Here is a 26,937-nt window from a genome sequence, read left to right as displayed (position 1 = left end):
CAAATCCTGATTAAAGAAGGTTTAATCCTGTTGCTAAATCTAAATAAATCGCCTAAGTAACAACAATAACAAAAAAAACTTATCTAAGCTTATCATGTTTGATGCACAGGCTCAATAACACAACGAATCAGGCCATGTCAAACTTCCAATTTATAAACACACCAACAACGACATGAATAAAATACATAAAGATGCACATTGTGTCAAGTGTAGTCAAGTGTAATGTATTTTCTTTAGGATAAAATACTACAAAAATACAAAAAGCAGCACAGTATGTATAAACATCATATGTGAATATTGCAGATAAAGTCCCTTCTGTACCCATAGACAGATAATAACACCTTTACAACCACCTATTGTATGCAATGTATAATAACGTTAATGTTTTTCCAACATTCTTTAATATTGTAAGACTATTTAGTGTTTTTTTTAACATAAAGCACCACATGAAAATAGATTTAGGTCTAAGTGAGATTTCTAACTTCTCTTTTGCATTTTCCCATGTCATATTCCATATGGTTTTTTATTTTGAGTTGATAAATGTCACAGAAACATTACATTCGAAATGAATGAAATCTGTGAGAAACATACAGCAAAAGAGAAAAAGACTATGCACATCATTATACTGCATGTAATCTGTTTTTTATCAACTGTCTTTCATATATTTCTTTAATTTAAATTATTTGTTTTATAGATGTTTAATAGATCAGGGTATATGACAAATAACATGAAAAAATGTCCAGGGGAAGGCCATAGCAACTGTACTGAATTATCCAATGGTTAAGAGGGCTCCACATACTTATCACATACTAATGTTAATGTGATATGAATGTATGTACAAGGTTTTTGTGTCTCTGCATGCTGTAAAGTTTGGGGAAAGCCTTGCCGCAGATGTGGCAAACAAACGGCTTCTCTCCAGAGTGTATTTTAGAGTGTGTATTGAGGAAACACTTATTCACAAAGCCCTTTCCACACACATCGCATTTATATGGTCTATCTGAGGTATGGTTGCAGAGGACATGCCTCTTCACTTCAGAAGTTGACCTGAAGAACTTGTCACAGTTGGGCATGGTGCATTTAAATGGTCTCTCTCCCGTATGCATCAGTTTGTGTCTTGTGAGCGTGCTTGCGGCGACCATCTTGCCGCAGTAAGGGCACGGATGACGGAACACTTCGTTTAAGTGTTTTCTCCTCTGGTGTTTTATCAGGGCTCCTCTCTCTTTGAAGGATTTCTCACACTGGGAGCAAGAATGCCGCCTCACATTACGAAACTCGCTGTGGACGAGTTTCACGTGCCGCAACAGGTTGCTCCTCTGCGAGAAAGTCTTGCCGCACTCTGGGCACAGGTAGGGTTTCTCTCTCGTGTGGACCCTCTGATGATGAATGAGCTCTGAATCGGACCTGAATCTGACGCTGCACTGAGCACACTGGAACGGCAGGTGACCCGTGTGCGTCCACTCATGGACGATCAAAGCACGCAGCTTGGGTAAGGTTTTCGGGCAGTGGTTGCATTTAAACGGCCTGCTGATTTTATGGACATTTTCAAAATGTCTTTGCAATGGTAAAAAGTAAGTGAAGCTCTCCTCGCACCGCGTGCACTGATAAGGGGTGTGTGAAACCTTGTGCCTTGCTAACATTGCTGCATCTCGTAACACTCTCCTACAGACATTGCAGTACAGTTCGTTGTGGGTCACTTTGTGCCTTTCCAGTGAGACTTTGTACCTGAACGCCGCTTGGCATTCGTCGCACTTGTAAATGTTCTTGGCTTTGTCCGGCGTTTCCGGACTTACCTGCTGCTGAATGTACTCATAGCACCTTCTCAGCATGTGCGTCTTGAGAGATGAAAAGAGTTTGAATCTGCTGTCGCATCCGGGGCAGGTGTAATCACCGGTAGGGAAGTGGGTTCTCAGGTGCTTTTTCAACACCGTGTTCACAGTCTCCTTGCAGATGAAGCACTGGACTTTACGAATCTTTTTTGGAGGGCTGGAGATGCCGGGCGTCCTGCTTGTGGCTGATATGTTTTCAGGACCAATGAAGGGAAGGTCCTCAGGAAGGTCCTCATTTGAGCTGTTAGACAGTATATTGTCTTCAGTTGATCTACTGATTTGACTCATTAAAGAAGAGGTATCATCTGAGTAGTAAGACCACGAATCAGCCATACTGCAATTACTATTACTAGTGTTCATATGGTCAGAGTCGTCCTCTGAGTAGTAAGACCATGAGTCATTTTCACTGCAGTCACTGACAGGAGCCATATATGATGTGTCTTTGCTGAAGTTGGCTGAATCCTCGCTGTCTGAGACCTCTGGGGGAGCCCAGTCAGGTGAGGCTGCTTTCGTAGAAGAAGTGTGGGCCTCTTCCCGAAGCCCTCTTTTCTCTTTGAGCAGAATTTTTTTCATCCTCTGGCCTTTCTTTCGTCTAACAGGTTGAAGCTGCGAAGACAGCGGCATTTCAACTCTCTCCAGCTGAACATGGCATTGTTTCAGGAGGTGAGATGCATTTTTAGAAGGTCTCATAGTATCTCCAGGAAGCATTGCTGGTCCGTTTGAAGGAGTCCAGTTAGTTTGGTCAGTCTTTATATTACCTGTGCTGTTGCCCGTTTTAGTGTGTATATGTGTTGTCTGAGGCAAAGTTAAAGCTCCCTTCTCTAAATCCAGTGTACATGAGAGCGTCTTATTCATCAGGTCGCCTCCTGTTGGTGTTTTCTGTGCTTCAGTTCTTTTTACTGAGGGAAGTTTGAGAGCTAAAATAATGCACACACCGTCCAAGGAAGCATCTGCAAGAAAAAAAATGATGTAAGAAAACAGCGAAGGACTAAATCCTGAAACCCACTGTTCATCAGGCAAATCAGGCAAATAACATACTTTCCACAAATTCAATGAGAAATTAAATTAATTATCAAAGGTGCAGCCCAATCAATACGGTCTGGGTCCACCCACCTCTGCAGATGTCAGTATGGAATCACAATTTATTTAACTTTAGTTGCTAGTTACTTTTCAGTTGCAGATTCTTAGTAAAAAATATAATAAATGAATACATTATGATGTATAATTATGGATTAACCACGTAAAACATTAGTTCACAATAAGTATATTAGCATTTTAGATTTCTGCCAAAACCTTCTGAGAACAAATCCAGGCTACATTTGTACATTCATGTTGGCAACAGCATCAAGTTCAGTAGTGTTTAAAATACATTTCTATTTCAGATTGATGCCCAGAGAAATCTCTTTCTGTATGCTCATATTTTCTTTGATTATATATATATATATATATATATTTTTTTTTACATTTAATAAATCATTTATTTATGCATTATTCAGTCGATTGGGTGATAATGAAAGAAATCATCAGTTGAATGCAGTAATGCAGTCATCGAATCACCAGTTTGATGAAGATGCAGTCATTTTAAAGGTTGGTCTTATTCACAGTACAGGCTTCCAAGTAAAAGATGGGAAATACTGTTGTTTTTAAACAACATCATAAAGTGATTAGAGTCTCATTGAACAAGTCTGCATTAGTACAATCACTGCGGAAGAGCTGAATAAAGATAAACAGCTGAAGATCAACACCTACATCAGCATATGTTATTACTCCACTTATGGGTCAGGTTAAGTGATGTTCTCTCAAATAGTGCAAAGTCGAGGGAAAAGACATAGGATTTGAATAAAGGATGATATTATACATATTTATTAAAGAGAGTTATTGAAAAGACTCTCGAGCTACTCAAAAAACTTGCCATTGGGATCCAGTTGGCTGACTTCTTTTTGATACCGCAGCAAGGTTCTGAGCTCATCACAGTGAGACACAGACTCCATACACTCCTCCAGAACGGAGGACACCTCAACTAACATAGAGGCAACCTGAAACAAAGGAAAGAAATGACAAATAAATATATAAGCAAGACAGGAAGACTAAATGGGAATCCTTATAAATAAACCAAACTAAAAAAAAAGAGAACAGAACCTCTACCGGACAGTGGATTTAAAGATGATGTATGTGTTTTTCTTCACCTGTTGGAAAGACTGAAGAGGAAGAAAGTTTTCAAGTCGGGACAGAAAGATCCACATCAAGCTGTGAAGTGCTTCATCAAAAGTGGGACCAAACTCTTTGGGGAAAACTTTCTGAAAGAAAAGCTTTGTTGTTAATTAAAAAAAAAAAAAAGAAGACAAAAACATATAGAGAACTCAGTATCGATGAAGTTATTTAAGACACAACACTGAACTATGGCACAGAGTTGAGTTTTGAAACACATGTGAACACTAACATCATCTGTTAGTGCTCTATGTTTATTTGTCAAAATGGCAGTGTGCTGATACGTCACGTTAACTGTTACAACGCTGCCTAACTAATTCAATTTTAAATAGTTAAATGACAATTCAATGTACGGTTCCTGATCTAAATCAGAGTTAAACACTAATACTGACCTGAAAGAAGTGTTCCCTTTGGTCAGGATCTTTCAGGATGTTTTTAACAAGATCCACAAAGTCGGAATTTTGAATTTCCACATCAGTAGCACCAACCTACAAGACATGACACAGTCAAAACAAACTACAAGACACTTTAAAAGAGAGACATCTGACATGTCTTTGAACTGACCTCCGTTACCCACGCTGCGATAAGGGTGTGTATTCTGTCCAGGTGCGGCTTAACAATGTCAAAGGTAGCCGTAGCTTCACACCGACATAACTCCAGGATTAGCTAAAACCACAAACATCTTTTTTCATTATCACAGTGGATTCAAACACTTCCTCTAAACCTCTCTTTGAAACATCTCATCTAGTGCAGTTAGCTCTGACGGACAACATTTCAGTGACTTTGGAGCACCATCACATTAGCATAAACACATTTATATCTATTCTTATCTAACCAGAGACTATGAAGTTAACTCTTACATTGGAGTGGTATTTAAATCTAGCTGACTAGTACTCTTCCTCACCCGTGCCCTGAGACCTAGAATAAGTTGGGCTCTCTGGTGGCTGGAGAGTAGCTCGGGGATAAAGTCTGTAACCATGGAGACAAACTCTTCGAGAACCCCATAATCGGACACAACTTTCTGCTGGACGGTCTGCCAGGCTGCTGCTGAGACCAGCCGAACAGGTGGGACCAACAGGCGCAGAGAGGAGAGAGGAAGGTGGGTAGCTGAAAGTGAACACAAGTAGATCATCTTAACACCAGGGGTTATATAAGTCTAAGTAGATTTACTTCCTCTTACTTCTAACTTGTTTTTGGTTGTTTGTTTTGATAGCAATGAACTTCTGGTAAAAATCTGAAAATCTGGTTACTCTTAATACAATAGTTGTAGTCTTGCTTAATTTGTCTCATACTGCAACATTTATGCATTTTCATTAAAAGGCTCAAACTGATTATACAACTCTTTTTAGCACTTTTATAGCAACTTAGCTTTAGTTTGGAAAATTAGAAAGTCTTACCTTGACTTATAAGGCAGGTTTATCTTACCAATTAAAATTATATACCAGTTGTAATGCATTATTTAACGCTGGTATTATCTTCTTTCTATGTGTAAAGCACTTATAACATTCCTTTGTAAAACTAAATCGAGTGTTTTTAAGTTAGCTTCACTTTAACTCTTAGCTAGCTAGTCAATTCCATTGCTTCCAGTAGTACAACTCACATTTTCCTTGAGAAATGTCTTCCATTTGTATCCTCTTCAGTCAGCTACGATGGGTTTTGGCTAACTGGCAGAAGATGTGGGATTGATTCGACTCCGTTCCCTGACTTTTTGTGAAAGCTAGAGGTGGAAACCAACCATCCCCTGCAAATTCAGAAACAAGCGCTGCTGTTTGCTGAGTGGTCCGACCGGGTTAATGTTCCCCTGGTCATCTGTCCTGTCCGACTGTTCCCAGCACAGGTCGACTATCGAACAATTGTAGCCCCGTTAAACGTCAGCGTCTAAAATCAATGGCAAGACTGTGTGTAAAATAGTTAACTAAACGTACTAATATATTAAAGTTATATAAGTAGGATAATACTGGAGAGAGCTTTTAACGTGCGGAACCTTTAGCAAAGCAGTGTCAGACATCGAACATGAATACAATGTGCACCGCCAACAGAGAGCATCCTGGCATCAAAGTTAAACTGTGTCTGATTATATCATGACATTGCAGTCTGTCGGTTATTGAATTTATTTTTACAGCATTAATGGTTTTCTTAGAGCAGATCTGTGTACAGGTGTTAGGGAGTACTACTGCATTTTTAATAATGAAGTACTAGGTCAGGTGTGTGACATCACAACCACAGTCATGAGACAAAATCTTCCCATAAAGTCTTTATTTGTGGTGGCAACATCATGCAAAAGCTCTGATACAAAATTTAAATGAAAACTGGAACAGAAGCAGGATCTATTTAGGATTCAGTGGGATATTTCGTAGGGTTGTGCTTCTCTACGCCTAGTGCAACACAAAATTCTTTGTTTAAGGTTAAAATTATGCACAACAGGTGGACAATTCAACGGACTCTGTTTATTAGAAAGCAGGAAGAAGATAAAAATAAATACAACTTAAGATATTTTCCTGTAGTGATAGTTTGTACCCAGCACACTACCAGTGAATTTATACCCAAACATTAAAAGGAGCCATTCAAAACAAATGGGCTGAGCAAAGAGATATAATTGAAAGTAATTAGAATCCTTGTTGAGCAATCAAATGAAGAAAGCAATATACAGTGATGAGCTTGCTGTCCTTTAAACTGTTGCTTTCATGTTGTGTTGATCACATCCTAAAAGGCAGTGTGTTCAAAATAGTAACAAAGAAGGAACTCACACTAATCAATTCTTGATCAAATCTATATCTGGAGTTACTACTGAGTTCATTTTATTTTGAAAAACGACTCAAATTATGGCATCTAGGTTCTAAATTCTACCTCAGGCATGGGAAAAATTAAGAAAATAATCTTTATACATGGGAATGCTGGCCTTTAAAAAAAAAAAAAAAAACATTACATGACTTGCTCACCAAAGTTATGAGGATTCATCATATTCCTCATTCAGACAAAACAATGCACATTTATTTCCATTGCAAATACTATTACAAACGCTTGAGTCAATAATATCCCACCACAAGAAGTCCACTTCAATATCATACAATGCCAAATCATAGGCAATTTTACATCTTCAGCTCTCATTCACCAATGTGTCGAATCTTCAGAGTACACATTTTTATGTATAAAACTTTTCTCACTTTTTTTTCCTTCCTTTATACAGAGTAATAAAAAAACTGTTAAGGCAAGATGCATCAAACAGAAATCCGAAGGCTACGGACCAGCCTCTGCAGGTGTTCCCATTCCACTGATTTTGCAGCAGGGGAGGGTGCAGCCAGCGGCTCCCGCTCGTTCTCTGTCTCAGGCATCTTACACTGGCGGAAGGGGAAGAGGAGGAGGCAGTGGTGGAGGGGGTGATGGTGGGGGTGTCAGAGGTGTCCACTACCATTCCTCCTCCCCTCCGATCCCCCGCCTCGAGTCTGCCAAGACACTCCTCTTTGGCACTTAGGCTGGCAGACTCAGCTTCTTGCCTTTCAGTACTGGAATGAGAAAGAACAGGTTTATATAAAACAACAAATGCACAGCAATTGTAACAGCAAGACAGCAGAGTGATGGAGCTGCACGTTCCTTTAATTTTTCTTTTTATTTAATATTTGTTATTGCTCTTAACTAAACAATTCAACAAATTAAGCATACTTTTTGCATGTATGTTTTGCATTCATGTACATTACAGAGCGTAGGTTATCTGTCTCAGGCGATGTTCAGGGACAGTATATAGTGTAGTCATCTACATCTTAATAATAACAATAATAATAATAATAATATAATATATTGATCCTCTTGAAACTCTGAATCAAGCTTGTGGCTATGAAGAATCATTACACTCTTGTATATTAAACTGTATTTCTAATTGAACTGAATAAAATAAAAATGAAATGATACAGTAAGACTCACCTTTTGTTACATACAAATAGAAGAAGTCACAGTAGAGGATGGTCTGCACCACTCCGGCAACAATGGCGATCATGTCAAAGAATCCCTCAAAGTAGAACCTCCATATCCAGTTGAAGAGGTAGAGGGCTCTGTAGAGTCCCAGGAAGAACAGGTAGTGGGTGGTGATGGTCTCAGCCTCACCCGTCTTACTGATCATGAAAAGCTGGGGCAGGATGGCCACAGACTCCAAGTAGATAGAGAATGTCCACAGGATCTGGGAAAAGGAAAGAGTGTTTAAGAGACGAAAGAGTACTGACATATTTTGACTAACAACAACCACAGACTGCACTGAATTTGCATAGTTGTTGTAGAAACAAAGTGGACATTCTGTCATGTCCAACTGAAAGATATGGCTCTGTCTATATCCTGCTCTGGAACTGGCTTAGTTGCTCTGCCTTGTACAGCTCCAAGCAGAATGTAGCCTAAGCACTGTTTTGGTTTGAGGTCATCTCTGCTCATGTGCAACCTATAGGATGTTTTCTTCTCCTTTATAGGGATGGTTTTAGCAGGTGATGAGTATAAGCTGATGTTTGACACAGTTCTAAACACTTCTGCCTAAAAAATGTCCTTTTGTGTCCTCAGATCACACAGTCTCGGTAGTCATGTTTTCAGAGCACTTTAAAGACTGACAAACTCCAAAGGGGCTGTCAATTTTCCTTCTACCTCAAGAGGCTTCTGTTCCCATTCTTTCATAAAGGGCTTTATGACGAGTGTTACACATACACATACACATACAAGACTCTGGTGAATCTGTAGTTCCAGAGATGCGTTGTGCCGAGGTGCCCAGCCAAAATTCATTAATGGCGTATTAAACCGACTCTCTGCTTTGGTTTCAACTCGAATCAAGATGATCCTGATTGTCTCTCTGATTGCTTATCTGTGGCTCTAAAGGATATTTGAGTAAAGTTGGGCCTTTAACAGGTTTTCCTTTTAATATAACTTCAGTTCAAACTCTCTCACATGTGCAAAGGCAGCTTTTCCTCGATAATGAATGGACAGGATGTCGTATATATGTGTGAGTCTCCCATCTCTGCAGAGGACTTCTGAAGTACTGATTCACTGACTGCTGGGTACTCAAACAGCTGTAGAAATGGTTTAATACCCTTCTCCTGGTATATGCCTCGATAAGAGTTTGTCCTGACCTGCATTTTTGTATGGAAGTCATTGTGAGGACACTCACTGAAATAATGCATTCTCTAGCCCCCTACTGTCGCATGGGCCAGTACATTTGTAAATATATGCATCTCTGCTGTAAGAACCCAGTATCAGTGTGCGTTTGTGCTGACTTTCTAACCTCCAGTGGAGAGAAGTCATGGTTAACCAGGAACGCCAAGCCACCAACAGGGACAACCAGGAACTCCACTCTGAAAGTGTCGTGGTTTCCATCATAAGTAGCCTTGAACTTAATGTAGATCAGGTACACAGTGGCGTACGCACATCCGATGTAGATAATCTGAAACATAAGGACAACACCAAAACATGACAGATTAAAATCCACTGATCTCAGCACCTAACAGTGTGAAATGAAACAAACAAACAAACACACACAAAATCAAACAAACACACACACACACACACACACACACAGGTCTGTTGCATCTTGCTCCGCAGCTTTATCCTTTAGCAAACACGGGTGTGTCCACCCGGTGTATTAATTAAGCCTTAATAATGTGTGTTTAGAGCTTAGGGAAGGAAAAAAAAACACTACAGGAAATCAGAAAATGAGGCGCAAGATGTGAGTGTCTCACCTTCATTGTGGTGTTGTAGAGAGAGATGAAGGACGTGAGCAGGTCCAGGTAGCGAGTGGTGAACACCAAAGCAAACAAAACCTGACTCTTTCCAGAGATGCCTATAAAGAAAGAGCAGAACCTTTTATTCCTTCGATCATTCATTCATTCATTCAGGAACATGTGATATTACAGAGTTACACTGCATCACTCTAATAAGCAGGTGGTAGTGTATGGTTTCAGAATATCTGCCCGGTGCAGCTCCACAGTCTTCATCACCTGCACCTGGAAGCAAGCTGCTCTGTTTATCTTGTGTGTTGGCAAGTGGTAACATGCCCTCTGAATCACACCCACTGTGAGGAGGGGGGCTACTTGACTATTACAATATAAGTAGCCCAACATACCCTAGTGTTGACAGTTGAAACGTGTAAGTTAATATGACCTTTACTGATTCATAATTAAAGTCAAATGTAGACATTTTAAGAACACTGGAGCCTGTACTCAACTGAATAGTACTATCTGGCTATAATCTCAGTCAATGAGCAGTAATGACACAACTCCACTGACTGGCTGTCTAGCAGTGATACAGCCCTAACCTTTGACCACTGGCAGAGCAGGAAAAGACAGCAGAGCCGATCAAGAAAGCAGCAAAGTTCATTACAACCGAGCAATCGGCTGGACACCTGTGATGCTGATGGCCAGTAGGATTTGGTCTCTGGCTCACGATGCAAATGTCAAATGGTGATCAGACAGTGAGTACTCTCTGCTGCCACGTCAGAAGTCACAGCTGTGCTAACGTAGTACAGGAATGACAGAGGGTAACGTGCAACCAGCTCCGTTTCCAACAACGCGATGTGAAAATGAGGCCCAACGTGCCGAGCTAGACTAACTAACGCGGTGGCACTCCGGTCCCCTTGTCCTCACCTCGCCTATGTTGCAGCGGGGCCCGCTGCACTGTCAAAGCTAGCGTTAGCTAGCAAGACAGCTGCTAAGTAGACTTTACAACTACTTCTTTCCAAAATGTATCAAGATACACACTGCTCGCAGACATGTTCGAAACAAATTCAAGAATGGCCGTCTTCGTTTGACGGCATTGGCACTGGTGTAAGTTATCAACAGTGTTGCTAGCCAACTAGGTTAGCCGACAATTGGCTAATGAGCTCCAAGTGAAGAAAATCCCAATCCTTGTCGGTCTGGTTAAACTTCACATTTCTACAACACACATTATGTGCGAGACAGCGTGTCATGCAAGCTGTATGTAATGTTAAATGTGTAGGATAACTCACCGGCACAAGACCTGGTTTTCCATATTTTTAGCAGCAGGATGATGATGGCTGCTAGGTGGGACAGATCGCCGGTTAGCCTGAAAATGTTCATGTTTGTGGGAACGCCAGCAGAAGCAAACCGATTTAGGACAGTCCAATAAAGAGCTCTGATGGTCTCCGGTAGCAGTTACTTTACGATATGACAGCGCTAAATGACACCGTGACACTAAGATAGACTGATTCTGGTTTCAGATGACGGGAAAATGGCGAGTAAAACGCGACGTGGCCTGGAGACGTGGCCAAGACAACAGTACCCAATGCAAGACGGGAAACGACGCTGCGCTCAGCCAATCAGAGGCCAGGGATGCTTCATTTGCATACGTTATTCTACACCCATGCTGCCTCCACGCTCCGTAGAAACTATTGGAAATGGGAGCTCTTTCTTTCACCTTCAGTTGCCATGTACACAGAAATGCACCAAGAAATCCATGTGTAGACTTGAAATAAATTAATATTATTTAGTAATCAAGATTTAGGAAAACCAATTTTTATTTTAAACTTTATGCAACTGTGCACCTACTTCCTCTCTGTAAGATACACAAAGAAAAACTTAAATTAGGGGCCCTAATCTTATTTGATAAACTCCAGTGTTGCTTGTTTGTTTGTTGTCTTTTTTTTTTATCCTCCTAAGATCCTCTTCTTCTCCTTTTTATATGCTGGTAATCCATCGGTCTATGTCCAACGTTTTGGTTTTTGTGGCTGATTTGATTCGTGGCTGAGTGCAGATCCCTCATTTTAACATGAATCCAGTGCAGCGTAGGGCTTAGCTGTACATAACACATCAATACAAACATTACGTTGTGTGGAAAATTAAGAGCTGAGAAATGCTGAAAACATTTTTTTCATTTATTTTGGATGCCATATTATACTCTTTATTCTTTCACTCTTGCATGAATGGTACATGGACATTTTAGGTGCATAACTGATTTAAGACTAAACTATATGGCTTTTGACAAAAGAAATAACAATGTTTTCTTTTCTTTTTTTTTTTTTACAAATATAAAGTTAAAATTACAACCAATTAAATGCACTTTTGCTTAATTCAACACACTCTGGGATTTTGTTGCTGCAGTGTGACCAGTAGCTGATTTTTGGCGGCTAATGATTGCTAACGCTATCCGGACATTAATGAGCAGCTGTGCTACACTGTGCTGCTTTGGCATGAAAGCTGCAGCAATCAGAGATTTTATTAACATTGGGTCAAATTGCTTCATTTAATGTGAAAGACGCTGCTTGTATTGACATACACAATTGGAATTTATCATAACAAGCAGCTCACCACAGCTCAATGGAGCCTTTAACATGTAATTTGGATCATCATTGTTGGTTTTCCAACTAGCAGCTTCCCTATAATGAAGCTTATTTCAAGTTACAACAGTTAAAAAACAATACTTCAAATCTAACACCTGTGGTCACTTTAACTGCTTTTTAAACAGCAGTAATAAAGGCTAATCTTAGTAGAGGCTTCATGTTACTTTTATTATCACTATTAAAAGAAAAATATGTAGTTATAAAACAAAGACCTCACTTTATGTGCACTTAAATCAAGCATCCACTTGTCCTTTGCACAACACCTGTAAAACAAATTGTACTGTACAAAACTGACAAAGGTGAAACAGAACTGACACAACAGTTCCAACATGGTGATATGTCTTAGACGATCTTCAGTAGTGGCAAAAGCCCATTCGCCGATTTTTGCTTAAAAAGGTAGAGGTATGATGGTCACAAAATATGGCTGGTAAAATAAGGATTTACAGTACTAAGTTGTATTCTTCACTCGCCCTTTTCTACTGCATTCAAAACCTTCATTGAGCTACATACCTAAATAAAGTTTATGTGCAAAATAGGTGCCTCTGTGCCACTCAGTGAACAGACTCACTGTTATCTGAGGCCTTGAGAACAAAAACTGCATCATCAAGAACATAGTAGTCGTTATACATGTCCCCTTCACAGAGGTATGGCAACCGGGTCACAGCCTCCACCTTAAATCCCACCCTTTGGAAAACCTCTTTGGACAGGTTGGTTACTTGCTCCTCCCAAGTGTTTCCTTCTACTTTTAGGTGTTCTTTGGGACGCTGCCATCGGCCTCCTGAGAAAACACATAGAGGTTGTTTAATTGGATCCTCCAGCAAGTATAAATTTCAGTAAAGTAAATCATATTAATACTCAGTAATATGAGCGTTTGAATCCCAACTTACCGATTTCCACATACGGCTGGAAAGGAAGCACGGCAGCTAGGATGAGTCTCCCTGTGTTGGGAACCAGGGATCGCTTGATGTCCCGCAGGAGACGTAGAGGGTCATCGCAACGATCCAGCAGGTTCAGACAGCTGATCACATCATACTGGAAACCAGTCTGCTGCCACTCGTCGATACCCAGCACTCTGAGCGTGATAGCAGGGCATGGACAGAAAAGACAGCCATTATACACATTTCACCAAGACATTTTGCATAGAAGTTTCAAAATAAAGCTTTGCAACAGCTCAAACATATTCCCTCCTGCTCTTGGTAAGTTTCAGTTTGAAATATGTTCAACAAATGTTGAGAATCATTGACTGTCACCTCACAGTAAAATATTAGGAAAAGCAAAACCAACTTTATTTTGTTAGTGAAAGAAAACACCATCCTTGGAAGGTGAAAGCAGCAGAACCTGATTTTGTAATGTACTCACATATCTGCTGCTCTTAATTTTTTCCTAAGAGAAACACTGCTTTCTTTCATCATTGCATGCACTTCCAGTCACTCTCTCTCTCACACACACACACACACACACACACAGTGTGTCCCATGCTGCCGTATTTTTGGGATATCTGAGAATATTCATTAAGCAACCTTAAAAATGTAAATACATTTTTATTATAATAAACGACACATTCTTTGAATATATATATATTTTTTATTTGCTGTATAAATGCACTCAGTAATTCTTAATACTCCTGTAGATATTTCAAAATAAAATGTATTATTTTTATTATTTCATTATTTCTTTTTATTATTTGTGACCCACTCACTTGTAATTCCTCCTCTGAAGATGCCATGTCATTGGTAATGAGACCTCTGTTGCATAAACCTCTCTGAAATGGGCTCCCATAACCTGTGTGACTCCACCATCCCCAGCGCCGAGATCCAAGAGCCTCTCAGTTTTCCACTCGGGGCCGATCCGGAGCAGCTTCTGGAACTGCTTCGGGGAAAACACAAACATAGAGCCACGGCCCAGGAACCTGAAACAGAGAACACATGACATGAGGATACGCTTCGCTACACACTACTGCGACAGTGACCTGCCCGTGCTGCTCACCCGTTGATGGACGTGCGTGAGACAAATGGGCTGAGGGCAGTTGATACGAAGGAGTGGTAGAGCTGAGTGAAGAGCCACCCAGACTTCTCCACGCTACGCTTAAGAAAAGCCTTGGTGTCTGTGTCCAGGTGGCTCTGGACGAACAGGGGCCTCACTGATTCTCCAAGCAGGTCAGGACAGCACCGGTACCACTATAGAGAAAAGGGAAAAATATATTTAAGAGACAAATATAGAACTAAAGTAGCTTTTACAGCAGAGAACCTAAATTGGATCGACTCCCAAAACACATAATCTTGGTACTTGCTTAAGTCTAGTTTGACCTATTCCTGCAACTGACATCATCTGAACTGAAATCTCCAGGCAGCATCATTTTGGAGGAGATACTTCAACACAGGGAAAGATTAAAAGTAGAGAAAACGAACTAATTTGATTGTTAGTCATTCATACCTCTAGTGTCTCAATCGCGGGCGATTCGTTCGCCATGTCCATAAACAGTGAACGGGCGAGTGGACTGCGGACGTATCTCCCCGTCCACATCCTTCTGATGGAGACCAGAAAGGCGACGTAGCCAAGCACCCACGCTACAAAAACCAGTGTCCTCAGCTGTAGATGACACATAATGGACAACAACTCAGTCTGAGTGGGACAGCTGACAGTCAGCGGTTGCTGTCTTGAAGAAGCGACCAGACCGGCCAGACGTGGTTAATATTGAATGGTAAAGAAGCTAATGTTAGTGGAAGCCAATTGTAAGCCAACACGCCACCGCATGTCTCCAGTTTCAAGACAACAAACCAACAAACCTGAGGGTGCGGTGGATTTAAGAAAGCCAGTTGCTATTTACTCCTCATCTTAACCCCGTGTATCCATTCATTTGTTACACGTACGCACATAGTGTTTCTCCCGTGCGCCCTCTTCCCGCTGTGACAACAAAAACTCATTTCCGCATAACTTGCACTTCCTGAGTTACCGATAAACGTGTCCCCCGGATTACCTGCACCCGTTCTCTGTGAGTTCTGGTTTTAACTGCAGCGGGTATGTTTGTGGTTTTGGATTCGCGAGAAGAAACGTGCAGCGAGAGCAAAATATGCATCATATTTCTAAGAAGAAATGTGGCAGGCATGTCTCACAGAAACAATAAATTATTTATCGCGTGACGTCGTGGTCGTGATGGCTTTTTTTTCGGTTGAATTTAAGTTTTTAATTGACTGAAGAATGTTTCCATGATATAGTCAAAAACTGGGCTGATTTACACACTGAACTCAGTGAAAAAACATTTATTATATGTTTAGAGTTTAAACTATTAATTGACTTAAAAAAATTTTCTACATGAATGTGTATGACTTGCAAGATTATCATATTCCAAAACACAGAATTTTTTTTTATTTTTATAACACACAGCGTGCTAAAACGTGGTTTCTGCCCCAATATAAAATTGATGATGTCTGAAATGTTTAACAACCCCACGCCAAATATAATTTAAAAGCGGCGGCTGGGTAGAGCATTGGTTTGGGGTGCGATGGGAGAAGGCTGCGGGTTCGCACACTACCCCACTCGGTGTGGCCCCGCCCAGTCACCGAGGGCGACCTAGTGCAGGTGTTGTGGCAAAAAGTGATGTCAACCAGAAACTGAGTGCCGTCCGCGGGAGCGCGCACAGCCTGTTCAAGGTGTATCGCCTTCATGTGTCTGATGTTCTGCTTCTGTCTGCTTTAAACGACTCTACTGATGTGGACTATATGTAAAATGCCAAAAGTGCCCATATATTTTTACTAAAAGGTCTCTTCTGTCTGAGTTTAACTTTTTTGCACTCTGCTGGGTTTTACTTACAGAAATATGAAATATATATGTATTTTTATATACACCTGTCCTTAGCACAGTTAAAAAAAATAGGAGGGTTGCAGCAGGAAAGGGCTCCCAGGGTAAAAACACATGCCAAAGCAACGTGCAGAACATGTTCTGCTGTGGCAACCCCTTCAAGCGTTTTAAAGCTAAAGAAAATATCATCATTTGCTGGTATCGTCGTCATATTATTTGCATATATACTCACTGGCCACTTTATATATATCAAATCTAATCACATCTAATCGCATGAGGATCTACTGAAGTTCAAACTGAACATAATCATTGTTGCTGTGCCAGATATGCTGGTCTGTTTAATACAGAACCAGCTGATCTGCTGGGATTTTCACACATGGTCATCTGCAGGGTTTACAGTGAATGGTCTGAAAACAGCCAGTGAGCAGCAAAAATGGGCAAATATGAGGTCAGAGGAGAATGGCCAGACTGGTCCAAGCTGATAGAAAGGCAACTGTAACTCAAATAACTGCTTGTTACAGTCAAGATATGCACATGAGCATATCTGCAAGCAGAGGAAAGGTAGTGCTTGCTCAAGGGGGATTGTTAGGTTCTCTCCATGAGTTTAAAAAGTTAATTTCTAATTCTGTGAAGTGCCTTGAGTTAATTTTGGGCACAATATAATGAATTTGATATGAATTGAAAATCAACAAGGATATGACTGAAAGAGTTTTTTCTCTTCTTTTAATACTTTTAAAACAGAAAATATATGAATAATATTCAGATGTTGGAGGTTTATATAAATTCTTTTTCTTTTCCTTTCCGACTGTTCTTTTTCATCTGCCTCCTGTCTGGCAGCTCCAACCACAGCATCCCTAAGTACTTAAAGTCCTGCACCTTCTTTACCTCTGCTCACTGTAACCTGGCTGTTTTGGCTCCCTCTCATTCACACACATGCATTGCTAAGGCTTACCTTTATTCATACTGAGACGAGAGAGGAATTTGAATTAATATCATCGTGCTCTTTTTCGCGTTTATTTATGTCTTCTTGCTTGACAACGTGTTGGGGTAGAGCTTCTTTCATAAGTCTTCTGTAAGTCTTCAGATGTGTGCATGTTATGTATGACAAGTTAAACATCATCGGGATTAGCAAAGTCTCCTGGTGTCCTGGATTCTAAGAAAGAAGATTAGAAAATGTTCACTACCAGTCAAACGCTTGGACGCATCCTCTCCTTCAGTGGTTTTTCTTCAATTTTATTATTTCTAGCATTGTACATTAACAATGAAGACATCCAAACTATGAAAGAGCATGGATGAAATGTTCTGAAAACTGCACAGTCACATGCTTTTTCGATGTGCAGTTTATTTTATGTTTATGTCTTAATGTAAGTCTTTTAAATAAACTTGAATGTGTTGCTGTATATTGTTAATAGCGCTTTTATTCCAGCGGAGGTCGCCACCACACAACACCATCTATGTCTCTAGGTGTCTCAGGTCTCCAGGGTCCATCAATGGTGCTCCAGGGGCCCCACGTAATGAAACAATCAACAGTTTAATTTTCCTTAATGAGGTAAAAGAGGTGCAAATAATGCATGAGGCAATTACACGTTTCATTCTGCTGCCACCACCCAGACAGGTACATGAAGTGTGCAGCACGAACCTTACCAGCTCAGTCTCTGGGGTGCGGTGAACTCAAAGCGTGATTATTCGAGGCTCTGCAAATGCACTGTGAAAGAGTGTTCCTAACTTTTTCTCCAGGCTGTTGAACTTTCTGCAGGATCCCGGTTATTCAGGAGCAGCTCAAAGCGCCACGCGACTCTGTAAAGTTGGTCGGGGTTGAGAACCATAATAGACGCTACACCGGCGGAAACGCTTTGAATTCGGCCTTCAAAACAAGAGCTTCGTTAAAAGACGGGCAAAGCCGCGAAAAGGTTATTGTAGCTTGCCAGCTAGTTTCAGAAAGCACAGCAACATTAGCTGTATACAAATATCACTCAGTAGCAAAACACATACCTAACACATGAAAGCACAGAGCATTTGACAATGAAGAGTTTCAATCCTATGTGGCACGTTCATCGACCTTTGCTTTGGTAGTTGCTACCGGAAGCTGCCCATTCTGTTGCTGTTGTCTTCACGCGCCGTCCTCCGCTCTTCCCTCGCTCAACTCCACACTCAACACCTGCACTTCGACTTTTAACCGAGCGCTAACCTCCACACAGGTGAGGACGTTCCTCTCTTTATAAAGGTATTTATTTAAAAAGCTAACTCAAACGACTTCAACTTAAGAAAGTAAATGCCGACTCTCACATAGAAAGATGTGTGTTTTTGGACTTGCGTGACCGAGAGTCGGAGCACATTGACAGTTGAGGAGAGGCTAAACAGAAAAATTAGCTAATTAGCTAGCTAAAATTAGCTGATGAAAGGAAAAAAGACAGTATAGCTGTTTAAAACCATCTCTGTAGGTTTAGGTAGCGGCTGAAATGTCTGAAATGTTTGGTGTTTTCAGAGTTATATGCTTAATACTGCGGGGATCCATGCGCTGCCATCTAATTGGGATTCTCTCACATTAACTTATAAGCAAATAGAAACTTGTCCATTTTGAACAAACATCTCTACACTGTCGGTTCATTGTGGTGAAGAAGGCAGAATGATAACAGGTGAAGCAGTTTGATGTCAACCAGCAAACGTTATGCTAAATTTACCAGCAACTGTAATTATTTCTGAGAACTCTTAAAACCGGTTATAATGCACGTATAATTTTCCGATAAGCAACGTGGGATTAAATTGCCAGAATTGTGAATGGGGTTTGGTCTGAAATGATTTACATGTGGTTGAACGGAGTGTTGTAAAAGATCTTTGCACCACAACATACAAGTGAGTCTTTTAAACGATTATGAAGAGGGATTGAGGTGCTCTCACTTGCTTCCTTACAACAGCAATTTGTATTAACAATTATATTTTCTATAGTGTTAAATTTAATTATGGCTTTCTTACATGTGTGACATAAGAAAGGCACTAACAACCATTGAACTACTACTCTGTTCTTTGCGATTCAGTCTGACAAGCCCCTTTTTGGACTCCTTGTTTACATTCTGGCTCATGTCACTGCAGTTGTTTACTGCATGGCAAGGTGCCTGGCTAGTTTTAGATCATGTGTCAGTGCAAAGACATGCATTGGCATCTGCTGCTGGGCTATACTTCTGCACGATCACCCAGTAGTCACGCAGTAATATGTCAAACAGACTGCTACGTAAGATAGTCTACTTATGGTTTTGACTTGCAAAGTGCAGCCTGTACATGACAAAGTCCACGAATTCAAACTCAACCAAAGACAAGCTGATAAAGAATATTTAATTGAGCGTTTTTGTCGTGTCTGTTGGGATGACAAGGACAATGATAATGCTTCTTAGGATTGCAAAACAAATTCAGCTGACTCGTTTAAATCTCAGAACTTCTGGATATGTTTACTACTCGCTGAGAGACAAGATAGACAGTGCTCTGCTTGCACTTTCTCCTCCAAGATTGCCTCTTAGCTTCACTGAGACTCCTAATTGTGGTTTTGTTTTTCACACAGATTGGTCTCCTGCTCTGACTGGAGGCTGAAGGCGAAGCAGCTTGAGCTATGTAGCCTCAGAAAGAGAAACACAGGGGGACTGTTTTACCCCTAATTTAGAACCTTTTCCTCTGGTTGTTCGTGTCCCTATAGTGTTGTTTCTTCTCTTGCTCATCTACGCGATTGCGATTTCAGCTTAGTTTGTTCTGAAGGAGCGATCAGCTCTTACTCACTTTCCCTCTTGGAGAAGTTTTTCCAAATACTACAAAAACTGGCAGAACGCCAAATGCTTCTCAGCTGAAAAGATGCTTCCTTACATTTCAGGGAATGTTATCGATGGACGGAGACATTGTTCCTACACGGGAAGAGTAACAGATTAGCAGCACACTCCTGAGGGAGCGGGCTTCCTGGATCAGAGAAAACAAACAAAAGTTGGGTCAAGTTGAAGTCACATGCCTAATCCTGACAGGATTGATCTATCAGAAACTGTTTTGTCGATTGATGGCAAGTCATGGCACTTCACCTTGGTACTTGTGCTGCTGAATGAGGCATTTGGCAGGATTGGGCAATTTATTAAGTATAAAAGGCAGTCTTTGGTTCCAGCCTTTTAAATGTCAGATTGTGCTGTGTTCACTGTTACTGCTCTGTACTGGACTTAGTGATTTGGTGTTTAATTTATAACAGACACTGACAAATTAATCAATAATGTAGCTCAACTGGAGTTTTGATAGTTTAAAGCATTGTTGGTTGTTATAGATCTTTCTGTGTAAAAGTCTCAAAGTTGTTTTTTAAAACATTGTACTGAAGCAAGATATGTATTTTATGGTCAGTGCTGTATGTACTAAATGCCAATCTGAGCAAGCTTTTGGTACCGGACAGTTTTCGATGCTCTGTACTGCACACACACAGCCAGTACTAAAGATGTTTTGAAGTTTGGCACCCAGTCCTTTAGAGTCGACAACACATCAACACATTGATTATATGTTTTATGTTACAGAGAGGCCATTCATTTTTGTGTATGTGCTTTTTCAGTGATTAAAATGATTTCTCTTTGTCCCTTCTAGCACTCTCTTTCCAGAATAATGGCAGGTTGGGATGCTGCTGCTGCTGCCTCCAGGTTGACAGAGACAAACTATGGACATACACTCAGTCATGCAAGCAATTAACTCTTTACTAGTCCTGTTGTAAATCCAATCCAAGTTCACCATCATCAGAAAAAATGGACTCATACTCCACGAACAACAGGAAGAAGACCTCCAGCACCAGTTTGCTTTCTCTCTAAATGATACCTGAAGTCCTCATGCTGATGACATCTTTCCATGGCTGGCATTCTGCAGCTTCCTGTTAATTTTCTGACAAATGTTTGCTAAAACTGTTCACCCGAAGGAGTGCTGAAAAGACAAAAAAAGCATCCTCGGCTGTCGACTGTGAGAGGTTTTTGCGTCTGTGGTTAAGATTGTAATTATGGGAAAAGAACAGGATCTGCTCGTGGCAGTGAAGAGCGGGGATCTTCTCCTGGCTCACAAGCTTCTCTCTAAAGTCAAGTGCAACAAAACGAGTGAGTATGGAGCTAACAGCAGCGTTGTTTTTCTTCTGTGCTGTGGGTCTGGGAGTATCTTTTTTTTTACAGTGAAACAGAGCTATTGCCATCAGCAATGTTTTTGTTACTTATAAACCAAGTGCAGTTTCTTTGCAATAGCAACAGGATAAGGTTCAGCTGTCGACCACAGAACACACCCCCCTCGAGCAGTAAGGTCAGGGACAATTTGAAACTAAGTAGATTCAACTACGGCACAACACAAGCTTATCTCCTAAATACAGACCCCTGCAGCTTACATGTCTTGTTGTGTGGGTTATTGTAGAGTTTCTTATCTGTGGAGATTCTAAGTCAGGTGACAAGCAAGCCCTTTTTACAGTAGCACTGTTGCAAATGACATGGTACTCCCTGATCCGGGCCCAGGGAAAGTTAAGGCGAAGCAGACTGGGAAGTTGAAGCCTCTCTTTATGGCGTTATCTGTTCTGTGCTTTCATCAGTATGGCTGGCTGCTCAGTGACAAGCTCTGGGAACAAAGCTGTGGCTGTCAGGAAAAATCCTGTTACACACTTTATGCACTACACAGACGACGAGTGCTGCTTGTCAGCGAGTATTAAAAGTTATATTGTCTGTTTCTGTACTGCTCTGTACTTTGGTTTGTGCACAGCCAACAGCTGCCAAACACACTGAGAAAATGTGATTGAGAAAAGTGAATGAGTGAATATTTTAGGTTTTATAAACTATTGACCAGGTGCCTTAGAGCAAGGCACAAATTCAACACAGTGGGTGTAGATGGTGAATGCCCGAATTAAACTTGACAGGGCCTGTCTGCATTTGAGGGTTCAGATAGGCCTTGGACAGAAATTTAGAAATGATGTTTGAGTTTAAAGTAGGGGTTTTGTCAGGTAGAAATAATTGCTGTTCAGAATATGACTACAACAACAAATAAATACATGGTTGGACCAATCAGTTGTCTTTGTTTAATGGCCAGGGGAGACTACATCAGGTTCTGGTCTGATGTGAACATTAAATACATTTTGGTTGTTGGTTTTGCATGTGGTTTGGCCACCACACTCCCTGGCTTGGGTCAGACTTGGACAGAAATATGCAGCCCAATGCATATTCTAAGTTATAATAATAATGAAGGACAAAGAAACACTTCTTTAATGATAAATACATGATGTAAATGTATAGTAAAAACAAATACTTAAATTCAATAAAATGTTAATCAATCAATAAACAAACAAATACAGAAATAAAAGCTAAAAGTAACAAGAATAATATCATTTTTTCAGTAGAAACTGCTTGCAGCTGAAATAATGCATTTGAAACAGTTGGAAGATTAAAAGAGCTCAAGTAACAGTAAAGAGGCAGTCAAAATATGTTGGGTGAAAGAAACTTAAATGATTCAAATGGAGGTTCTAAGTATAAGTTGAGAAGTGTGGGAGTATAGTTTTTTAAGCCATGCTTAATTGAGCCGTGCTTTAGGGTGGGTAAGGCTCCCTGTGCATTACGCCACCACTGATCAGAAACTGGGGGCCAGCAGGTCACATCTTGCTCATGAGAATGTTTCTTTATGGCCCATGACAGAATTCAAATTGACCATGATACAGTGTTTTTTTTAATTTAATAAAACATGAAACTGTCCCAGTTGTCAAATTAACTTGCCCACCTGACTTTCCTGGGGTAAATAGAAGTTGGCCCTTCACCAGACTAATACAGCAGCTAACCACATGTATTATGACTTGTATACAGCCTTCATGGCTCACCTTTTTGCACTAATTAGCTTAATTTCTGTCTCTTAATCCACACACATACACTCACTGCTGATGCACTGAATTATCAGTGGGTTAGTCATTTGTCACTTCAGTCAGATCCTGCAGTGTCTGAGTAGCACAGCAGATGCTGCAGCTGGCAGGGAGGGGTCTGCAAATGACCCCCCACTGCCTCCCTTTGACAGAACTACCCTGTCAATAAGAACTGATAGACTAACTAGTAGTGACCTGCTTTGAAAGATTTGAAAAGCAGCCACTCACCCAAACTCTAGTTGAGCAATGTACTGATTTTATATTTTATTTACTTGGTTACTTATTTAGGCTGACCCTTAAAGCGTGTCTATCCCCAATTTTAACTAATAACTTTTACTGTATGTTAAAATGACGATCACAGGCGCTAGTAAGTGTGATTGGGAATTTGTGGTTTAAGTCTCTTAATACTTGAAGCCTTTTGGTACTTTCTGGCCAGTAAGTGATTTTTTTTAACAAACAAACAAAAACTGTGGCGAGGTCAGGTGCTACTTAAACTGTTGTGATGTTGTCAGGCTGACCTGCTGGACTTTTCCAAGCCCCAAGCCTAAGCTTTGGGCTGGGGCTGGACAGAGGTTAAAGAGGGAAGCACCTGCACATGAACTGGATTCTGCAGCTGGAGGGAGTGGCAGGGGGACTTAGGAGTCAGGGAGTGTCGAAGTATGTGGAGGACAGATAGAAAGACAGATCACAGTTAGAGGGGTCATCTGGTCTAGCTGGAAGGGACTGTATGAAACAGCAGAAGGGGACCGTGGGTTGCTCAGGAGTGTGCCACTTGGGAGAGGTAGTGGTCAACACTTTTACTAGTTCTACTAGTATTATTTTGACATGTTATTGCCTGAGATAACTGGAGCTAACTGTGACAGGAGAGACCTTGCGTGACTTTGCTGATGAGACCTATTTGTTCAATACTTAGATTTATGGGACAATGCCTGCAAAACTAATTGCATTCCACTCAGACTAAAAGGTAAAAATTACACCGGCTGCCTTTGTAGCTGTGCTTTATTTCAGTCTCACAGATCTGCTAATATGGTTGGAGACTTTCAGTCTTGTCTGTCAGGTTGTCAGTATTAGTATCAAAATAAAACCAGAATCAGTCTTAGCAAAAATATTATTATTCATGTTACTAGGACACTGGATCATTTGACACTGAGTTCTGATTGGGAGGTGGCAGAGGAAACTTGCTTTGTCCTGAGGGGATTACCAGTGGCAGTGGGGCCGGCTGATGGACAGGGAGCTGAGATGGGAGGTTTCTTCTCCGATCAGCCATCTGCTGACATCAGGTTGGCCGCTCAGACAATTTAAGTGGACTTACCCTAGCCTCCCTCTTTTTGCTTAGCTGTTGCAAGCTGACAAGTCAGGTGGACACGGTGTGTATAGAGTAGATACAGTGGTTAGACTCAAGGCTGCAGTCTTTGTCCAGCTACGTGCACTGTGTTGTCAGCCTGACTCATGAAGTTATCTCACCTAAAGTGTCCCCCCTTCCACATATTCTTGACTGAAGTGGGTGTTGTTTGCCCCTCCCTCCTTGTGACTATTAGAGAGTAGAGGTTCTTCAAAGACCTTCATGATTACAATGTCTTTTGTTGCAACACATGCTTGCTTTCATCCTGACCCACAGCCCCACCCTCTCTTCTGTCACGGTAAATACGAGGCCCTTTGGTAGTTCTCAGCAGACAGATGGACAAACAGCCGTGGCACAAAGGCAGAAGATCATATTTGAACATGTATTGTGTCGGCCATCTGATCCATACATAATGAACTGATGAGTCAGACCTTCACTTTTCATACAAAGCCAGGATGACAATGTAATGTGATGACACGTTTTATGATTATCTACTGACTGACTTCACTCTCAGGCACTGAGAAAACCCTACTTCAGCTTTAGCAGCAGCGAAACTTATTGCAGTGAATTAGGGGTTCCCGATGGGCACTTGCTCAAAAATTCTGTTCACAGTTCAGAAGCAGAAATTCACAGGCCAAACTTGTGGTGATTTCTTATTGATTAATCATTAATGCTTTCTCTAGAAGCAATACTTTCCAAGTTTCTTTAGCAAACTTAGGCCTGTTCATTGTGGGCTTTTTCCTATTCACATCGTTGTCGAGCGGACATATCCCCATAGTCTGTTATAGTACGTAACTATTTTCTCTAAGATGCAAAACAACAACCACCTCCACCCCCATGCTTTATCTTGGCCTCCTTCTTCCTTCATTCCTGTACCTTGAATTAGGGACAACCCATCTGGCCTAGTGTCAGATTAAAAATCCATTAGGCTTAAGTGTACATGAGAAGAGGTGTTTTCATGCATGTGTGTGGAAGTGAGTATGTTTGAGAGGATTGAAGCATGCGTGTTGTTGCATGTACGCACTGCATATATACAAAACACACCCATAGTGGATTGTCTTCAACTCTGCAACTTTTGTCTCATTGTTTTGAATTGTTGTGATGTTGCAGCAGCAGGATGTTGTAGTTAGCTCATTAGCTATAACCAGCTAACTGGGCTAATCACTCTTCTACTTCATTAGCCAGACAGTTGGGTAAGAGCCAAGTAGTGTGTGAACGGATTTCAAGTTCACCTACTGTTGCAGTATATCGGACACACACACACACATAAGAAAGCTCACATAAGTCCTGACCCCTTTCATCCCTTGACAGATGGGGTTGACTGTCTAGGATTGCTGAGGAATTTACCAAAGGAATTAAACTCTGTGTGTGTGTGTGTGCGTGTGTGGCTGCAATAGACAGCATCATTTAATCTAGCATAACTAACTTTTTATTACTTGCTCTAGGCTGCACATAGTAATGTCTGGCACTCATGAGCCATTCATCTCCATTCTTTTCTTCTGTCTGTTGCTAAAACAGCAAGCAGGCAGTCAGGCAGGTGCATGAATGCAGCATTATAAATGCGAGGCGTCGTGTCACTGTGTCTCGACATGCCCCGCAACTGTATCCATGTGTTCGGATTTGTCTAGGAGATAAGAAGAGAAAGAAAAAATCTGTCAGTGGACTACAGTGATTGTGTGGAATTGTTGTTGTGCATGTACAGACAAGGATCATTTGATTGTCTAACTAGGTGGTCCTGTTGTAAACTCGCATATGTCTGTGTAAGGAGCATGCCTCTCAAATGAAAATAGTATCTGTTAGCAGTAATGAGAATCGGCAGCAGAGTTGTTGTGGCTTTGATCTTCTATTTTATCTATTTTGTTGTTTCATTTTTCATGCCTTGGTGTCGTCCTCCAATTCTTCCCATCCCTCAGTCAGAGTAGAAATCATTGCCTGTGGCGCTTTATACATTCAGCTGTTTGAAAGTAATACTCACAGTGGGTGCACGAAGGTCATTTTGTACATTGAAACTTTGCGTGTGGCAAAACAGGTTATTGTGTCATTGTAACATGGATTTGTACATGCAGAGAACTCACCAAAGCTCTCTTCTAATGTCATCCTTCTAATATTTTAGCTGTAATCTCTGTCTAAATATTGCTCTGTCTGCTCTGTTTGCTCTGTCTCCTTTTCATCTCAGGGGTGACTCCTGTCTCACCTGTTTCTCCAAGAGAATTTTAGGAGAAACAAATCAGAAGAGTAGATACTAAAATGAGATTTAAATGAGGATCACAATTTTGTCTCCTGAGCAGGTAAATGTCAAGGCGAAAAATCTTTCTTTGGTATCTAATCATTGGATCGCAGCAGATGTGTAAGGTGCCTCAGGCCACGGCCCAAATCAAAGAACCTCAATTTGATGTAGTTTTCAATTCACATTGCAATTTTGAAAGCACACAAAATTACTTGACGCGCTGAAGCTAAGTCTTCCCAAGAAGATTGCGTGTGGTTGGTCTAGCTATTCCTACCCGACGCAGCAAATTGATTTGACTTAAAAAAAATGTGTCCTAGATGAACATTTTCATAACATATTTTG

General features: G+C 40.9%; 4 protein-coding genes across 6 annotated transcripts in view; 1 reads left to right on the top strand and 3 right to left on the bottom strand.

The window, feature by feature from the left end:
• Positions 1-38: 38 nt before the first annotated feature.
• On the bottom strand, positions 39-5,792 carry LOC113155839 (zinc finger protein 33A-like). The gene is made up of 7 exons (XM_026350550.1): positions 5,635-5,792; positions 4,939-5,141; positions 4,599-4,700; positions 4,427-4,522; positions 4,013-4,123; positions 3,739-3,862; positions 39-2,776 (listed from the first exon to the last, which is right to left on the bottom strand). The coding sequence occupies exons 1-7, from the start codon at positions 5,657-5,659 to the stop codon at positions 816-818; spliced, it is 2,622 nt and encodes an 873-aa protein (XP_026206335.1). The 5' UTR covers positions 5,660-5,792; the 3' UTR covers positions 39-815.
• Positions 5,793-6,275: 483 nt separating this feature from the next.
• kdelr2b (KDEL endoplasmic reticulum protein retention receptor 2b) lies at positions 6,276-11,288 on the bottom strand. The gene is made up of 5 exons (XM_026352130.1): positions 11,005-11,288; positions 9,740-9,840; positions 9,286-9,444; positions 7,953-8,205; positions 6,276-7,537 (listed from the first exon to the last, which is right to left on the bottom strand). The coding sequence occupies exons 1-5, from the start codon at positions 11,093-11,095 to the stop codon at positions 7,503-7,505; spliced, it is 639 nt and encodes a 212-aa protein (XP_026207915.1). The 5' UTR covers positions 11,096-11,288; the 3' UTR covers positions 6,276-7,502.
• A 708-nt stretch (positions 11,289-11,996) lies between these two features.
• On the bottom strand, positions 11,997-15,302 carry mettl9 (methyltransferase like 9). Of its 2 annotated transcripts, XM_026350579.1 has the most exons (6): positions 15,141-15,302; positions 14,788-14,943; positions 14,341-14,531; positions 14,054-14,263; positions 13,242-13,426; positions 11,997-13,132 (listed from the first exon to the last, which is right to left on the bottom strand). In XM_026350579.1, the coding sequence occupies exons 2-6, from the start codon at positions 14,875-14,877 to the stop codon at positions 12,906-12,908; spliced, it is 903 nt and encodes a 300-aa protein (XP_026206364.1). In that variant the 5' UTR covers positions 14,878-14,943; positions 15,141-15,302; the 3' UTR covers positions 11,997-12,905. The 2 variants fall into 2 exon arrangements, with proteins under 2 accessions (XP_026206364.1, XP_026206362.1); XM_026350577.1 differs by lacking the exon at positions 15,141-15,302 and having other exon boundaries at positions 14,788-14,958.
• Positions 15,303-18,263: 2,961 nt separating this feature from the next.
• The window catches only part of LOC113156356 (caskin-2-like), a 39,832-nt gene continuing 31,158 nt past the window's right edge, over positions 18,264-26,937 (top strand). Inside the window, exons 1-2 of one of the 2 annotated variants that reach the window (XM_026351446.2) lie at positions 18,264-18,350; positions 20,749-21,242. In XM_026351446.2, the coding sequence (XP_026207231.1) occupies positions 21,149-21,242 (94 nt within the window). In that variant the 5' untranslated portion in view covers positions 18,264-18,350; positions 20,749-21,148. Of the gene's footprint in view, positions 18,377-20,748; positions 21,243-26,937 lie in introns of both variants that reach the window. The other variant, XM_026351447.2, reaches the window with a different exon arrangement.

This window comes from Anabas testudineus, chromosome 19, assembly GCF_900324465.2.
Source record: "Anabas testudineus chromosome 19, fAnaTes1.2, whole genome shotgun sequence".
NCBI classification, from domain to species: domain Eukaryota; kingdom Metazoa; phylum Chordata; class Actinopteri; order Anabantiformes; family Anabantidae; genus Anabas; species Anabas testudineus.
The sequence above is the reverse complement of the archived record's forward strand: the minus strand, read 5'-3'. Positions and strand labels throughout refer to the sequence as shown.

Excerpts from the sequence above, each read along its gene's own strand:
- kdelr2b (XM_026352130.1), bottom strand. The coding sequence starts at position 11,095 with ATGAACATTTTCAGGCTAACCGGCGATCTGTCCCACCTAGCAGCCATC. Across the intron at positions 9,841-11,004 it reads GAAAACCAGGTCTTGTGCCG|GCATCTCTGGAAAGAGTCAG; the intron begins GTGAGTTATCCT and ends CTTTCTTTATAG. Across the intron at positions 9,445-9,739 it reads TCTACAACACCACAATGAAG|ATTATCTACATCGGATGTGC; the intron begins GTGAGACACTCA and ends CTTATGTTTCAG.
- mettl9 (XM_026350577.1), bottom strand. The coding sequence starts at position 14,958 with ATGTGTCATCTACAGCTGAGGACACTGGTTTTTGTAGCGTGGGTGCTT. Across the intron at positions 14,264-14,340 it reads TCACGCACGTCCATCAACGG|GTTCCTGGGCCGTGGCTCTA; the intron begins GTGAGCAGCACG and ends TCTCTGTTTCAG. Across the intron at positions 13,133-13,241 it reads CCAGCCGTATGTGGAAATCG|GAGGCCGATGGCAGCGTCCC; the intron begins GTAAGTTGGGAT and ends GTGTTTTCTCAG.
- LOC113155839 (XM_026350550.1), bottom strand. The coding sequence starts at position 5,659 with ATGGAAGACATTTCTCAAGGAAAAT. Across the intron at positions 4,701-4,938 it reads TTCTAGGTCTCAGGGCACGG|CTAATCCTGGAGTTATGTCG; the intron begins GTGAGGAAGAGT and ends TTGTGGTTTTAG. Across the intron at positions 4,124-4,426 it reads AAAGGGAACACTTCTTTCAG|AAAGTTTTCCCCAAAGAGTT; the intron begins GTCAGTATTAGT and ends CTTTTCTTTCAG.